Source organism: Pleurodeles waltl, chromosome 10, assembly GCF_031143425.1.
Source record: "Pleurodeles waltl isolate 20211129_DDA chromosome 10, aPleWal1.hap1.20221129, whole genome shotgun sequence".
NCBI classification, from domain to species: domain Eukaryota; kingdom Metazoa; phylum Chordata; class Amphibia; order Caudata; family Salamandridae; genus Pleurodeles; species Pleurodeles waltl.
Genome location: NC_090449.1, coordinates 423,483,712 through 423,501,489, shown reverse-complemented (window position 1 = coordinate 423,501,489; position 17,778 = coordinate 423,483,712). Strand labels below are relative to the sequence as shown.

The window sequence follows — 17,778 nt, the reverse complement described above, 5'->3', positions numbered from 1 at the left end:
TTGTTATAGACGCTGGCACAGAGGGAAAGAGGCACACAGGAGACACACTGACTGTGACAAATATAAGTGATGTACAGTCACTGCACCCCTCCCCCACACACACTCCCAAGGGAACCTCTTAAGAGGAGATAAAGATGGTTCTGTGACCTTCCCCAGAACGCCTCTGCAGGGGGTGCAGCCACTGACTACACCTGCCTGCAATAGGATCTCTGCCCTCCTTTAAAATGTAGGTTGGGTAACACAATGCAATGTCCCAGTCTGTACCCAGTGCACAGACGTAAGTGTGCACACCAGCACATAATGGAGCAGTGGGCCACATCCATAATACTACCCCAGGAGACAGTCCAATATGGGGGTAGGCTTTACACGTGCAATTCTAAGAATATGAGTAGCTACTACACAAGGAGATGAGACTTTAAAGCAATAACAGTCTTGTTAAATTGACTTGATGGATCATTTGAAAAGCGTACCTTGGATTTAAAACAGAACCTGGACACCTACCCTTATCCAAGAAATGTTATACAGAAAATAGTGGAGAGAATGAGTGTATTTTTTTAGTGCTGGGAATAACTGAATGTATGATGAATTGATGAGTATATTTTTTGAGTAAACACATTTGTTCAATATGAATTACACAACACTATAGTCTACTGTTACTAGGGCAATTGTGTAGGTATCAAAAATATGCATATAAAGAAATGCTGACACCGATAACTACTGATTCTGCTATTCTGGCAGATAGATTTTGTTGAAATTTGTCCCTATGGAGGACCTTTTTTGATAGATGTTTAACGTAGACAGGGAAACATTAGACAGAGGTTCAGTGAGGTAACAAAGGGGGTAGGCATAAAACATCACATTGAAAAATTGGCAGAGAGCATATGAGATGTTCTACCAGTAAGAAGGTCTGGGAAGTTTGAGAGTTCTTTTGGGGGACAAGCAGACCATTTATTGCAAAATAATGTACAAGTTAATTTGTGATCTATATATATATATGTTATATATATTAAAAGAAAACCAAATTTGTATATATAGGGACGCAGATCCTCAGCAGATCCTCCTTGGATTTGCGAATCCACTCGCCAACAGCAATGCTGTGATTGGCTCACCGCAAACTGAGAGGGAAGTTTGAGACACCAGGACTTGGTTTCCATCTGGGAAAATAAGGAAAAAAGTGATAGAAAGGGTCAGGGTAGAGGTATCCTTACCCCATGGGACTAATGGAGGGGTCTGTGAAGGACCCCTCATGAGCAAGAAATTGTCCAAAACTCTTTATTTTACCATGAAAGGAGCTGCAGATCCTCCCCGGATCCTCAAGCATTTGGGTGGATTCGGGGATCTAGACCCTATTTAAAAAGAAAACAAATAAAAAAAAATACACTCACAGATCCACACACCTACTCACACTCACAGAACCACACACCCACACAGCCACTAAGCACCAAATCGCAGACCCTCAAACCCACTCACACACCCACTCAGAGCTACACAGCTTTCACACACCCACTCACACATCCACTTACATACTCACACACCCATACAGCCATTCACATACCCACTCGCAGACCCACAAAACCACTCACAGACCCACACAGCCACTCCCACACCCACTCACAGACCCACACAGCCAGTCACACACGCACTCACACACCCACCACACTTTCACACACCCACAAAACCACTAACACACCCATTCACACACCCAGGTTGCAGGGATGTTCTAGTTTGGAAACTGCATTAAAAAAAAAAACATAAGAATTAACTGACAAAAAAAAAGGTTATAGGGAGATTATAGTTAGGAAATTAAATGTAAAAAAAACCTTAGAAATTCACTGAAACAACCAAAGTTTACAGAGACGTTATAGGTAGGCTCAGATTTTATTCATAAAAAAACACTGAAATTCAGTAGTTATATTAAGTAACTAAAACTTGTACCCTAAGGTAATTATAACTCACGGCCTCGCCATGTACTGCTAATTACCCCAGATATTACATCAGTCATGACATCTGTAAGAAAGTAGCTTCTTTTCAGCATGGTTACCCCAATTTTTGGCCTGTTTGTCAGTGTGTCTGACTGTGTCACTGGGATCCTGTTAGCCAGGACCCCAGTGCTTATGGTCTTTGGCCTACTTGTCAGTATGATTCACTGTTTTATCAGTATGCTTGACTGTGTCTCTGGGATTCTGCTAACCAGGACCCCAGTGCTTATGCTCTCTCTGTTCTCAAAGTTGTCACTACATACTGGTAACCCAGTATTTCATCCCTGGTACCCCTTTAAAGTCCCTAGTATGGTACTTAGGTACCCAGGTCATTGGGGCTCCAGGGAATCCCTATGGGCTGCAGCATTACTTTCACCACCCATAGGGAGGCCATGCAAAAGCTTCTGCAGGACTACCATTGCAGCCTGTGGGAAATGGTGCATGCACCCTTTCAGAGCCATTTTCACTGCACCAGGTCACTTATAAGCCACCTATATGTCAGGCCTTCCAAACCTGAAGGCTGGGTACAAAGTATCTCTCTGTGAGGGCACACCTGCACTAGCAGAGATGCCCCCCACCTGTCATCCAGGACCATTTTCCCGGACTTCGTGAGTGCCAGGATGCCATTTTACACATGCACTGGACACAGGTCAATACCTATGTCCAGCTTCACAATGGTAACTCCGAATATGGCCATGTAAGGTGTCCAACAACTGGGAATTGTACCCCAATACTGATTCTAGTATTGGTTGTACAATCCCATGCACTCTGGGAGCTCAACAGAGAAACCCCAGTACTGCCAATCCAGCCTTCTGAGGTTTTACAGGCAGCCCCAGCTGCTGCCACCTCACAGACAGGTTTCTGCCCTCATTTTGCTAGAGCAGCTCAAGCCCAGGAAGGCAGAACAAAGGGTTTCCTTTGGGAGAGGGGTGTTACACCCTCTCCCTTTGGAAATACGTGTGACAGGCATGGGAGGGGTAGCCTCCCAAAGCCTCTTGAAAATGCTTTGAAGAGCACAGATCTTGCACTCCTTGCATAATCCATACTACACCAGTTCAGGGACCCCCAGTCCCTGCTCAGGTAAGAAACTGGACAAAGGAAACGAGAGTGACCGCTCCCCTGTGCATCACCACCCCAGGGGTGGTGCCCAGAGCTCCTCCAAAGTGTCCCTGGGTTTTGTCATCTTGGATTGAAAGGTGGCGGGGCACTCTGGGAGCATCTGAGTGGCCAGTCCCAGCAGGTGACGTCTGAGCCCTCCCTGATAGGTGTTTACCTGGTCAGGGGACCAATCCCCCTTTCAGGGCTATTTAGGGTCTCTCTCTTGGGTGGTTCTTCAGATTCGGATTGCAAGACTCCAGCAGGAATCCTCTGCATCCTTTACTTCATTTTCTACCTACAGAACCGCAGCTGAATCCCCCCATGAACTCTATAAACTGCAACAAAAAAGCAAAGATGACTTCTGCAACACTGTACCTTCAGCTCCCGCCAGCAACTGCAACAGTTTCCAGGTCTTGCATCCTCCGAGGACTGTCTGTCTTCAGCCTGCACAAGAAGAACCGTAGGAATCTCCCGTGGAGTGACGGAGTCACTTCCCTGCTTCAAAAGGCACATCTGTGCTGCGACGACCGGTAGAGTGGGTCTCTCTCAAGAGGAAGAGCGCAGATCCAGCAACACGGGTGGTGGACTAAAGTGACCCTGACAGTCCCAAGGTCCAGCTGTTCAACTTTGGTGGAGGTAAGAGCTTGCCTCCCCACGCAAGACAGTACCCCCGTACACCACGTGACTTTCAGTTGCAAAGCTTGTGTGCAACCTTCCAAGAAGTTCTTCATGCACAGCACAGCTTAGGCCCCCAGCACTCCCTCCTGTGACGAACAGCTTCCTGAGTGGTTCTCTGGCAGCATGGGATCCCTTTGTGTTGTGCTGCGTGGGCCTCCATTTGCACCTTCTTTGTCCCCGTGCTGTGGGATTCCTGTGCATGCTGCCTGGTCTTCTTAGGGCTCTCTGAGTTTCTGAGAGCCCCCTCCTGGGTAGAGGCCACCAGGTCCCTTCTGGTCCCGGGCGGCGCCATCTTCTGCCAACCACTGGTTTTGCATGTGCCAAGGCTTGTTGGCGGAATCCAGCAATGCAAACCAGACTGCAATCATCCATCCACCGTGGGACATCTTCTTCACAAACCAGGAACCCGCATCTGTCTTCTTGGGTGCAGTACTGACTTTGTATTCTCACCGGTGGTTCTTCTTTTGCACCTTCATCCGGGTTAGCAGAGGCTCCTGTTCTCCCTGGACTCTCCAGTGCTTCTTGGACTTGGTCCCCTTCTTCCTTAGGCCTTCATGTCCAGGAACACATTGTTGGTGTCTCGCAGTCTCTTCCGGTTCTTGCATAATCTTCTATCACGACTTCTTGTGTGTTTCAGGAAACGTATTGTGATTTACTCCTGTTTTCCTGGGCTCTGGGGTGGGTTCTATTATTTACCTTTGGTGGTTTATTACACTCCCAGCGCCCCTCTACACACATTACACTTGTCTAGGTGGGAAACCGACTTTCGTATTCCAATATTTTAGTATATGGTTTGTGTTCCGCCTAGGCCCACTGTAACCTATTGTGATTTTCACTATTTGCACTCTTTTCTGACTGTTTACTTACCTGTTTTTGGATACTAGTGTATATATTGTGTATATTACTTACCTCCAAAGGGAGTATATTCTCTAAGGTATTTTTGGCATTTGTGTCATCAAAATAAAGTACCTTTATTTTTGTAACACTGAGTATATTCTTTAATTTGTGTGAGTACTGTGTGACTACAATGGTATTGCAAGAGCTTTGCATGTCTCCTAGTTCAGCCTTGGCTGCTCAGCTACAGCTACCCCTAGACAGCCTGGCTTCTAGACACTGACTACATTTCACTAGTAAGGGATAACTAGACCTGGTTTAAAGTGTAAGTACCTTCTGTACCCACTACAAACCAGTCATTACATCTTCTATGACATCCTTCATAATATCACTGCAACATTTGCTGTAAAATTACTGATGAGAAAACTGTGCATGGCGATTCAGCGAGTTATAGTTACCTTAAGGCACGAGTTATAGCTGCTTAAGATAACTGTAACTATTACTGCTATATGTGAATGGTTTTGTACAAATTAAATCTGAGCCTAACTATAACGTCCCTGTAACCTTTCGGTTTTTGGGTGAATATACATATATGGATAATACAGGGGTAACATGAAAACCTTGGGAAGTAGTTTATTGATCATGTCATTGTCAAAACATGGTACACCGAGGATTCTGCGTGGATCCCGTAAGGTTCAGTTAATGGTGAGAATGTCCTCCATAGGAGTGATGTGGAAAACTCAGTTATTGTGGGGTTCTATTGGAGTTATGGAAAACACACAAGTGGGAAAAGCAACTTGGAAAATAGAAAGGAAAGATGTGCAAGACCAAAAGTGACTTCATACCAAGGAGAGTCCAAGCGACAATGCTGGCTGGACCGATGTAGGTGGCATTCTCCAACAAAATCTCAGCTTCTGCATAGTGCTCCTGTAAGACAGATAGGATACCGCACAGAAGCACACTAAGGAGTGATGAGAGATTCAGGATCAAGAGAAGGAGGTGGGAAGCAGATTAGAAGACAGAGGAATTCATAAATCAAGTAGAAACCAAAAATATTAAGAAAGACAGTAGAAAAATGTGGTAATGAAAACGTGAAGTGTGTGAAAAGCAAAAGAGACAAGTAGTCATGTGGGAAAAGAGAAAAATAGGATGAAAAGAGGTGAAGAACACGAGGGGATAGAGCAAAAAAGATGTCAGAAAGAAAAACAATTGTTAAGGACACATGAGGTATGAAGATAGAAGAGGTAAGTACGCAGAATAAGATGATGGAAATAGAAGGAAATTGGTGGAAGAGGTATGAGGGTAAGTGGTGGAGGAATTAACACGAGAAAAGAGATAAATGAGGTAAGTATTTAGAAGGGGATGGAGGAACACAGAGAGGAGAATATGGAGCAAATAAGAAGACAAATGGATGTCCAGAAAGTAAGCAAATTGGAGAAAGTTCCAGAGGTAAACACATAGAAAGAGATTATGCGTGCAGTACAGAACATCAGTGAGGCAGGGAGTAGAGGAAGGAATGGGTGAACACAATCAAAGCAGAATAAGAGGACACAGATAGAAATACAGGAATACAGCCATGAGAAAGAATATAGGCGAAAAAGAAGGTAATGAAATCAGGAGAAGATTATGAAGAATACAGGAGAACGTGGTAGAAGGAGCACACATCGCAGAACACATAAATAGTGAAGAATACACGATGAGAAAAGGGTTTGGACCAAAGGAGAAAGAGGAAAGAAACACAGGGAAATGTGCAGCATATACAGAAAAAGGGATACGATTAGGAGATGTACAGAACCCAATTGGGGGACAAAAGAAAGTGGGGTTTGGGGTTCGTTAGAAGCACAGTAGGTGTAGGATATGAAAGCACAGGAGGAATTGAGGTGGGGTACACCACAGCCGTGGATAGGAACAAAGGAATAGAAGGCAGGGGAGTTTCCGAGGAGTAGGTGAGCAACAAAGATGAGGGTAGGAGGAATATGGTGGAAGAATACAAGAAAAATGGTGGGAACGATGTGCCAAAATGGCGTGAAGCACAAAAAAGAGGAATATAGGAGAGAGTGACAAGTAACAAGAAGTGACAGCAAAAAATAAGCATGTTATTCAGATGTCTCGTTTTCACTGGTAAAATGTGCAAAATAATGGCTTAACCACACACAAATTAATTATAATAAGATTAATTCAAGCAATTTGAGATAAGATACACTCTTAACTGAATGTATACATAATCACACATTTACCTTTATAAATAGTAACAAATATTTGCATGTTAATTCTCTTTTATCAAGTAGACAACATTTGGAAATATAGCTAGGAACGTCATTACAAACTAATCGCAGATCAACAGACTTTACAAACGAAACCATTATTATTCGAAAATTTATGAAGTGTCTTTAATGATTAAAACATTACAGTCACTCAGATATTTGATTATAGTTTCACACACAGCACAGTTGTATCGGTTCCATAGCTCAATATGGAGATTCAAGCATATAAAATGAGGTGGAATGCTGTCTGCAGAGCCGGACTGGGAACCCAAAGCAGCCCTGGCAATATTGTCGGGCAATTCCCCGGGGCTGGTGGGGGGCACGGCTGCTTTTGTGACAGGGGGTAGATATTGCAGCACAGCTGCAAAACCGGCCCCATCCTTCCAGCCTCCTGGTGAAACGCCCGATGCGTACTACTGCCAGTCTGGCCCTGGCTGGCTGACAATCTCTCAGGTAGCGTTCCAACCTATCATTGGGTTGGATTGCCACCCTTAGAGATTGCTAGCCTAAATCCAAAAGCATTCTGCCAATCACCTTTCGCCCTAAGTGGCCAACTGTATGTCACGTTGGTCCTGTGCTCAATGTGCCACTAAAACCAAGCTGCACCAGATTCAAGAGGCCCGAACAGGCTGAGACTGGTCTTGGGTTGCTCGTCTTCCGGTTCAACAAGGACCTGACTTGGCAGTTCAGGCTGAACTGTTCCTATTGTAGCAGGACCAACTCTGATTTGCATATGGCTGGGCCTATTATGAATTGGTATGATGTGCAAAAGAATGGTGGGCTGGAATGCTATCCCAGGCGATTGCCAGTGGTTAGACAAAATGCAAGCATTCCGTCCACTACCTTTTGTGTGTCCAATATCGAGATTCACCAGTATTGACCAATATCAACTCCACAAGATCGCCTACCATGGCGTAAATACACACAGGGAAGTGTAAATTGAGAATTCTTAACTCCACATCTATTATTCTGACGATATAATAGTAGTTGATACTGTGGCTTCGCTAGTACTGCTGTCTACAGGTCGATACTGCACGTACGATATTGTGTTTCCCTCATCATCGTATTTGCCTTCATGAAAAATTACAAAACTTTCTTCCCATTCCGTACAACAGCTGTTAAGGAGAGGTTTCAAAAATGAGAAACACATTATAAAGAATACGTTGGACACAAAACATAATATAAATAAGATCAATGTTGCCTTCCACGCACCGGTCATAAATATTCTGCGAAAATGTAGAGGGGTGCCATTGCCCTTTTTCGAGATGTTTATCCAAAATATTTTTCGAAACAGGAACGGCTGCTTAACAAGAACGATGCATATTTCAAAGAAAAAAGATGGATGTAGGACTTCCAGATGCTGTTGCCTGTATGGCGTGTTTCGTCATCAATGTATAGGCGAGAAACGTGGGTAACAGTCTGTGGGGTAACTCAATATGATAGGCACCCCCAGTCAAATACCTTAAAGGGACCCCGGGACCCCATACCTCACATACAGTCATAAGCTTGAGATAGTTTGGGGTGGCTGAGGGTGTGTGTGTAAATCCCGAGGTAACAGGGCAGTGTCTAATTGTGCCGTGCCTGAGGTCCCAGGATTGTCTTTCAGTTCTCTTTCCTTTGAGCAAGTTTCTAGCTCTCCTCACGTGATAAGCATAAATACAGCTGCCAAATGAAGCTTTTGCTTTCCACAGAAACCGCGCCCATCCTCACGCCTTTCTAGTCAGCTCTCAAGCTACAGCAGCTTCAGGCTTCCACTGGATACCAACGGCCCAGGTAACTGGTACAGTACAGGCACTAAAGACCCGGGTGGAGAATCTATAGTTAGAGTATCCAACTGAAAGAGAGTTACAGAAGGTAAGTAACTTCTTCTTCTCATTGATACTTCTACCATCACGTTTTTTAAGGCTCTTTATTGTGGTTACGAAAAAAAACATATGACCTTATGGCTGAGCATCAACAGCAATGCAAAAAACAGTGTAAATGCTCCAACAATAAGACTTTATCAACTTATTCAATTACCTCCCCCCTTCATCTTGTGCAGATCTTCCCTGATAGTAGAATACACATTATTACAATAAGCATGGGCGGCTCCTAAGGCGGAGGAGTGTCGCCCCACTCGATTGTGGGGAAAGAAAAAAATAAAATGATAATAACGCTACGATAATATCTTTAATTATTTTTCCTGGGAGAAGGGGTGGGGCAAATTTCATTAGGTAATGCCCACCCGGAGACCCCACTGGGACAGTCCATATATCGATGGAGCTCTGCACTCATCCACTTAATGTCTATTCACCGTTTTGCCAAGATCAAACCCAGGAGAACAAACTTTCTACTAAGCTTTCTGTTGGAAGGGGGAGGGGATCAGTCCCAATAATATCTGTCTTATGTCCAATTGTATATGCCACCCAGTGGCTCTGTTCAAATTGTCCAGTATCGCTTGCCAATAAGGAGACAGGACTGTGCAAGTCCAGACCATATGTATAAAGTCTACAGTCGGGAATCAGCACCATGGGCAGGCCTCTTACCGGGCAGGGTAAATCATATGCAGTGTTTCTCAGGAGAGGTATGTTTGGTGAATCTAGTTATATTGGACTAATTTGAATCTAGCATTGAAGCTGGTAGTGCGAACCCCTTCATGTATGTGCAGCCACTCTCTTACACGTCACTAGTCCATGTAGTGTTTCTGCCCATTTATTCTGGACTTGGAGGGCGTCCCCGGTAGGTCGTTATGCAGTGCCCTATAGAGATCCGAGGTCAGCCCGCTTCCCCCTGCCAGCTCCAGTAGTGTTACCTGAGTGTTGGAACTTGGGAGAGCATACGGAAAGGTGGGCCAGATTTATCGAGCTGTAGCAGAGGTTTTAGCATATTGTAGATATTGACCCGTACTGAGGGTAAACGACACCATGGCTTCATCTCGAGGGATGAAACGTCCCTTGTGGTACAAGTCCCCTAACGTATCACACCCGCCATACTTCCACTTCTGTACTGACATGGACTCGGCTACTTTATGAAACAGCTGTAGAATCCAAAGCAGCAGGTCTGGGGCATATGGCTCACACCGGATCACCCATTTGACCGCTCCCTCCCATATCTCAGACACTTATTTATGCACATACGGTGTACCAGGAGAAACCAGAGACCCACACATCAACAAAAAAGGAAACGTATTGTCCGCATGAGAGCACTTCCGAAGGGCCTTCTCCCATGAATCCCCGGAATCAAGCCAATTATTTGCATCTTGTAAGTGTGCCGCCATATAATAGAGATCTATGTTGGGGGACCTCCGGGCCGACTAGGCTCCATGGCTGCTTCAGAGTGGAGAGCCTAATATGTTTCCATTTATTAGCCCACAGCAGATCAACAATAATTGAATAAATCGCCCTGAAGTACTGACTGAGGATTGCATATAGCGTGCCTCAGAGCACATAGAGACATATGGGGAGCATTACCATTTTCACAAGAGCAATACGACCCATGAGGGAGAGAGGTGAATCCCTCCAGATCTGCACAGGTGTACACAGTCCCTTCACTCTTCCAATATTGAGCTCCAAGAATGTTTCTTTAGTGGGAGCCAAACAGATTCCCACATAGCAGACATCGGGAGTCCAACAGCCATTAAGTCCCTCAACTGACTTTCCGGCCAGTAGACTCAGGGGGATTTTGTAGGATTCATCTGAAGCTCAGAGAATCCCCGAAACTCCTGCATCACTTGCAGAAGTATGGTTACAGAGTATGTTGATTGCCTGAGATGTATCAGGGCATCATCTGCATAAAGGAAGACCACATGAGTGGTATGTTCAACAGTAATCCCCCAGACCTCCCATCATTCTGTGCAACTTCTCCACCAGCGGCTCAATCACTAGCGCAAATACAAGCAGGGACAGAGGGCACCCCTGCCTGGTTCATCCATACAGGCTAAACACCACTGAGACCTCCCTCCCTGAGCACACGTGTGCACATGGGTCCATATGTAACAGCTGTACCCACTGTACAAATTTAAGGCCTAGCCCTACTTTCCTCAGCACATGCCAGAGGTATGGCCATCTGAAGGAGTTGAATGCTTGTTCGATACTTAACAGTGCTAAGGCCACCTCGTCTTCAAGGTGCTGAGAAGCATGATAGACATGGGAAAGCTGTCTCAGCTTGTGCAGCGTACTTCTCTTTGGGATGAATCCGATTGATCCATATGTAGGACAAACGGGAGGACGCGGACTGCTAATACACTACTGAGGAGTTTAACCGACATTTAAAAAGAAAATAGGTCTGTACACAGAGGCCATCGTCAGGTCCTTACCAGGCTTTTGGATTATTACTATCAAGGCCTCACACAGCGTGGGCAGGAGGCTGCCCCTTTGGAGAGCCTCCTCATAAACTACTAGGAGTTTACTTGACAATGTATCCGCATATCTGCAGTAGAACTCGGTGGGAAAGGCCATCGCTACCGGGCGTTTTTGCCAATTTTAAGGCGCAGATTGCAGCGAGAATCTCCTCACATGTGAAAAAACTCTCCACTGCATTGGATTCCTTAGAGGTAAGGCTTGGTAGCGGGATCTGCACCAGGTAGTCCGCAAGTTCACTCAGCTGGCATATTTCCTGTCTAGCATAGATGTTGTTCAAATGGGACATAAAAACATTGTTAATGGCCCATTGCGTGCAGACTATGGTGGCCATTATGACTCTGGCGGTATTACAACCGCAGGGCCAAAACGCCGGGAGCACCGCCAACAGGCCATTACCGCCACTATGGCTCCGGCGGATGTAATCCGCCAGGGCAGCGCTGCTTGCAGCGATGCCCAGGGGATTACGACTCCCCAACCGCCAGCCTTTTTCTGGCGGTCTGTACCGCCAGGAAAAGGCTGGCGGTACGGGAGTCGTGGGGGCTCCCTGGGGTCCCCTGCACTGCCCATGCCACTGGCCATGCCACTGGCATGGGCAGTGCAGGGGCCCTCTGACAGGGCCCCATGCGGCTTTTCACTGTCTGCTGTGCAGACAGTGAAAAGTGCGACGGGTGCAACTGCACCCGTCGCACGGCCGAAACACCGCCGGCTCCATTTGGAGCCGGCTCCTATGTTGCGGCTCTGAACCCCGCTGGGCCGGCGGGCGGAAACCAGGTTTCCGCCCGCCGGCCCAGCGGGGATCTCCAAATGGCCACGGTGCGGGCGGCGGTCAGATCTTGGCGGGCGGCAAGGTCGTAATGACCCCCTATGTGTCTTGCCTGATCTTGCAGTTAAAATTGGGTTCTGGGGGTTCTCCTGTTTGATCAGGTGGTCCAGCATCGCCCCAGTTTTATTTCCTTTGCATGGAGTCTTTGGTGGTATGCTGTATACATGTGTTCTTCAAGCCTCCGCCAAGCATCTAAAAGAGCCTTACAGGCCTCCCGCCAATCCTCCAGTCTGTCGGGTGTGTGGGAAGCACACTTACTAAATCTCACAGTTCTCACTCAAATGCCTGAATATACCTTTCTAATTGACGTTTGATCCCATCTATCATCTTGAGACCCTCCCCCACAGAAGAACCAATTTCATTGCCTCCCAGTCCATGGTCCTACTCCCTGATGTTCTCCAATTCTCACGAAATTACTGCATTAATGTGTTGGAGACCGTGACCTCAAATGGGGGATCCATCAATGCCTCCTCCCAAAGGTGCTAGAGAGGTATCGCCCGTTGCCTTCACCTCTTTCCAAAAGACAAAAGGAAAGAGGAATGGTCTGACAGATATCTGGTGACGTAACGGATTCGGGTAACTATTTGTAATACGTCACCATAGACCAATCAAAAGTCCAGACGACTATGGGTCCTGCAGTAGGACTATAGCTGGAGTTCTGTTTCTCTTGGGGGTGTCTATCTCTCCAGATATCAAACAGGCGTAGTTTGCTCATTATGTCCCGTAAAGCATCAGTCAGATGGGGCTTAGTATGCAGTTTGGGAGGGTCTTGATTTAACTCGACGGCCAGGACGCAATCACAGTGGCACGTCAATATAGTGTAAGTGGCAAGACAGGGCAAGGAAGGCATTGCGACCGTGGTATAGAAGTCAGGACAGTCATTATTAGTTGCATAACCATTGACTAAACAGACTTTTCAGCCTTCTAGGGTGCCATATAATACAATGTATCAATCCTCCAGATCAATGAAATGGCCCAGATGAAGAAAGGGTACCCCTGGAGCCACCCAAATCAATACTCCTCGGACGTAGCCAGAGTATGAGGTGGCATATAGTTGCCCTCTCCAGTGCCGTTGGAGGCAGGGTACACAGTCTTCCATGTGTGAGTTTCCTGTAGGAATGCTATTGACATCTTCTAGTGTTTCAGATGCATGGATCCTCCTACACTTTTCAAGCTAGGCGATACATCGGGCGTTCCATGACATAAGCTTAATGACATGCTCTGTCATTTGTGTCTAGTGGTAATTCTACCCCTCCCTCTGAGTGAAACGGCCTTGCATCAGGCAAACCTCTAAAAGTCTGATCCAAGAGCCGTAGCTATTTTTGTAGTGAACAAGAGCTGCTTGCAAGTACCAACATTGCAAAATGTTAAAAACTAAACTTTTACCAAACAACCCTCCTCCCCTTGGGTAGTTGTGCTAGAAACATCCCCCCCCCCCCACCACCACCAACACCTCAGTTGAGGAAAAGCCACGTCCGCCCATTTCCTAAAAAGAAAAAGCAGAAGAAATCAAAAATAATAAATATAGTTAAACTCTATGATGTGTTAGAGGTGAGGACTCAGGAGAGGGTGCATGACAGAACAAACTCAAGCTCCCTCACCATGTCTAAACCCCTCTTCCCTACGGCTACCCGTCAATATAATAGTACTGCAAAGTGAACAAGTCAAATGTACGATGAGTCTTCATCTACCCTACCCCCTGTTTACAGTTCAATAATGATTGTTATTCCCGAGCAAATTACCAGGCAAGTAGAAACAGTTCCAGTGGGCTCAGAAACGGGGACTATTGTAGCCACTGTGACAGATGTTTGTTTCTGGGCTCCCCATTGTCCATACAGATAATTGTGTAAACACTTGGAATCATCCCATGCCTGTGCTGTCACTAACCTTGCCAGGGTTACTGCAACATCTTCAAAAAGAGTCTCTAGAGTCTAGGACTACATCCATAGCCCAGAGCATGCCATCTGAACAAACCACAATCTTGTCTGATTGTTGACCATCATTAAGGCTCCTCCGCCATCCTTCTGCCTCAGGGGGTAGACTGATTGTTTCTGTGTGCTTGAGGGGCACATTTCTAACTTTTCGCACTCTGGCCAGAGGACTGCACCAGGGTGTCTAACCCTTCACTGGCCTCTACAAAACAAAAAAAAAGAGCAGCATTGTCCGTTCATGTTGGACTCACAGCCTGTCTGAAAAAAGCAGGCTGTATTTCAAATTCAAGTTTCAGATATGCTTTGTAATGGATATTAAAGATTTTCTCTGCTCCTGCAGTTTCTGTGTATAGTCAGGAAAGCTAGAGATAGGATTCCGTTGAAACAGTAAGTGACCCATTATATAGACGTATTGAAGATTGGCGTCATTGTCTCAAAAGTTAAACAGGTGGGCAATAATTGCTCTTGGAGGGGCTCCAGGTTTAGGCGTGGGAGCGAGTGCTCTCTGGGCCCTTTCAACCAGGTGGAACTTAGATAGTCTTTTCGGGAGTAGGGATGTAGTGATTCCCTCTTTCTGGACAGCCCACAAAGTACAGGTTATTCTTCTGTGATCTCCCCTCAGCATCCTCTATACGTTCATCCAGGCGATCAGTCAGTTTCTGGAAGTCAGAGACCGTGGTGCGCAGATTGCAGACATCTTGCTGTAAGGTGTCAACTGTCTGTTCTGTAATGGCTACTCAGTGTGATAGCTTTCGGAGGTCCATCTGAAGCAAGTTTACGTGTATGCCGACTGCGTTTATCTTGTTGATCATCTCGGCTCGGGAGTCTTAGATTGCCACCATCAAGTCCGCCAGAGATAGGTCCAGGCTCACTGAACCCGTCAATATGCTCCTTTGGGACCTGTTCGCCATCCTCCTTCGACCGGCTGTAATGTGCAGGTGTAGTTGACAGTTTTGTTGGTTTGCACTGGCTTGGATCCATTACCCATCATGAAGACAGGGGCCTTCAAGGCACCTCAACTATGTGGGGGCGGATCAAAGTAGAGCAGTTTTACTAGGGCCTCTCACATGGGACCAATGGTTGTTACTAGAAGCTGTCAGCCCTACACAGCCTCGGGTATCATCAGGAGAAGGTGGTGTGTAAGGGGTAGGTGTAACAACATTGCAGTTATGGACAGAGTATACATAATTTGCAGAAAGCACCTGGGAGAACGTCAGAACCAGGACCTCCCCTGCACCACTGATGTTCCCAGGGGGGCACATTTCTTCAGGGGAGGGCAGTGCACCAGGGTATTATGATGTGCGTTTTGAACTTTGCACATTCATTGTGGTTCCGTCTCAACCGCAACCGTAAGTGTATTAAGAGAGTAATACGGGAGACAACACAAACAAGCTATACAGCCAACACATAGCAGTAGGAGCGTGTGGCTCAGGTAGCTGTCACAATGGGGGTCATTATGACCCTGGCGGAAGGCGGAGAAGCGGCGGTAAGACCGCCAACAGGCGTTATTATTACCGCCATGGTCATCCGCCGCTTCTCCGTTCCGCCCGCCAGGCTGGAGACCTGGGTCTCCAGCCCGGCGGCCGTCACAATACCGCCGCGGGTATTTTGACCCGGCTTACCGCCGTGGATTTCCAGCTGTAGGAACCGCCATGAAATCCATGGCGGTAAGCACTATCAGTGCCAGGGAATTCCTTCCTTGGCACTGGTAGGGGTCTACCCCACTCCCCACCCCGACTCCCTCCCCTACACCTCCCACCACCCCTGCCACCCCCCAAAGGTGGCAGGGCCCCCCTCCCCACCCCGACCCCCCAACATCACATAACTCACACACACACGACATGCACGCAGGCACCACCAACATACATGCCTACATCCACACACTCAGTCATACATGCACACCCATATACAGACATACACGCACACATCTATACAGACATACATACAGACATACATGCACTCATTCCCAAAACACGCAACACACCCGCAAGCATACAGGCACTCACACACCCCCTCTACATACACAGACGCACACCCCCATGTACCCACACAACACCCCCCCACCCCCTTCCCCTAACGGACGATCGACTTACTTGTTCCGTTGATCCTCCGGGAGGGGACGGGAGCCATGGGGGCTGCTCCGCAGACACCACACCGCCAACAGAACACTGCCGCGCCGAATCACAGGACGTGATTCGCTGGGCGGTGTTCTGTTGGCGTGGCGGTGGGGCAACCTCCACTTCCCCGCCGCCCGCCAGTATGGCTGTTGGCGGCTCTCCGTCCTAAAAAGGACGGAGAGCAGCCAACAGTCATAATACGCTGAGCGGCAAACCGCCACTATTGGTGGTCTTCCGCACAGCGGTCCCTCGGCAGTCTTGTAAAAAGACCGCCGAGGTTGTAATGACCACTTAAGTGCCACCCTCCAACTGTTTGAATCTCCAGGGCAATGCCAGGCTCTTCTCTGCAGTGGGCCTTGGGGTATCCCAGCAATGTTATGGTTCACCATGCAGTTCCAAAGCCCCCAGAGCGGCCCTCACCAGCAACGCCAGAACCCCCAGTACAGTACATTTATTTAACAGGGCATGTGGATATCAGGTGCAACTCAGCATCACACTTCGCAAAGTAGGATGTCAGATTTGATTGGGCCCTCAGCTGCACACCAGTCCAATTAGTAGGGTAATTCTTTAGAGGGATTAATCAATGCAAGGCCTCTGTATCAGCTGAGCATGGCATCCCGCTACCACTGTGGGTCTTATGTCCAGGGCCATCCCAGAGGCTGTTGGAGGCACTATGCAGCACATTATAAGATAATCAAACTGAACAATTAAACTCACAAATGAAGATAGACTCAGTACACAAAAGCCCATAAAGGCCTCAAATAATCTTCTAAATTTTCAGGACTCATCAACTTGCCTTTATTTCAAAGCTTCACAGTGTTAGAAATTGGATCTCTAGTTGGCAGAGGTATACACACCTGTCGAAGTAGGGACCACAATCCTAGTCAGGGTAAGCCACAAAACAATCCAATGTATCCTGGGCTCACCCTCCAGTAGTTTGGCACAGAGCAGTTAGGCTTAATTTAGAAGGCAATTTGTAAAGTATTGTACAATAACTCATACAGTAACACAGAGAAAACACCACAGAGGTTTAGACAAATAGATAATATTTATCTGAATAAAATAAGGTAAAAACTGTAAAAATCCAATGTATACAAGCAAAGTTAAGAATTTTTAAAGATGAAATCCCACTAAAACGCTTAGAAACTGAATAGCTACAAGACGGGCTATCACAGCGTCATTGACAGAGTCGTTTCCAAAAATCCGACACCACAGGCCAGGTGTTGGTCACGGAGTCACACAGACTCCCAGGTACAGTACCTTTGAAAACAAAGATAAAAAGACGCTGCACAGAATTGTGGAGATGAAGGGCCACTGGAACCAGTGCGGCATAAGTCCCTTACTGCATCCGGGGAGGTGAGTTGTTGGTTCCGTACTGTGAGGCAGAGGAGGTGAAGCGTCAGGTCTGTCCGGTTGTAGGGGGAGCTGGTGCGGCGTCGGTAGCGAGGTGTTGGTTCCTTGTGGCCCTGCGGGGTCGAAGAATCCAGTCGGTCAAGATGTGATGAGTCTGCTTCGCAGTGTCGCGATTACACTGCGGGATGTCAGAGGTGTCACAGCAATGTCAGACTTGCGTTGCAGGCTGCAGTCGTTGCGTGCAGCAATGCCCACGGAGCAAGAGCAGGCTGTGGTGTCTGTGCCGGCGTCACTGAAGTTGTTCCTAGCATCGCTGAAGTCAGAAAACTAGCTAAAAGCTAGTCGATGAAGTCTTTCCTGT

At 46.9% G+C, this 17,778-nt stretch overlaps 1 protein-coding gene across 3 annotated transcripts in view; it reads right to left on the bottom strand.

Moving 5' to 3' along the window:
• CFAP70 (cilia and flagella associated protein 70) overlaps positions 1–17,778 on the bottom strand; it is a 947,035-nt gene that overhangs the window by 376,143 nt on the left and 553,114 nt on the right. For all 3 annotated transcript variants that reach the window (XM_069210675.1, XM_069210677.1, XM_069210678.1), the window contains one exon: positions 5,435–5,550. In XM_069210675.1, coding sequence (XP_069066776.1) covers positions 5,435–5,550 — 116 coding nt within the window. The remainder of the gene's footprint in view (positions 1–5,434; positions 5,551–17,778) is intronic.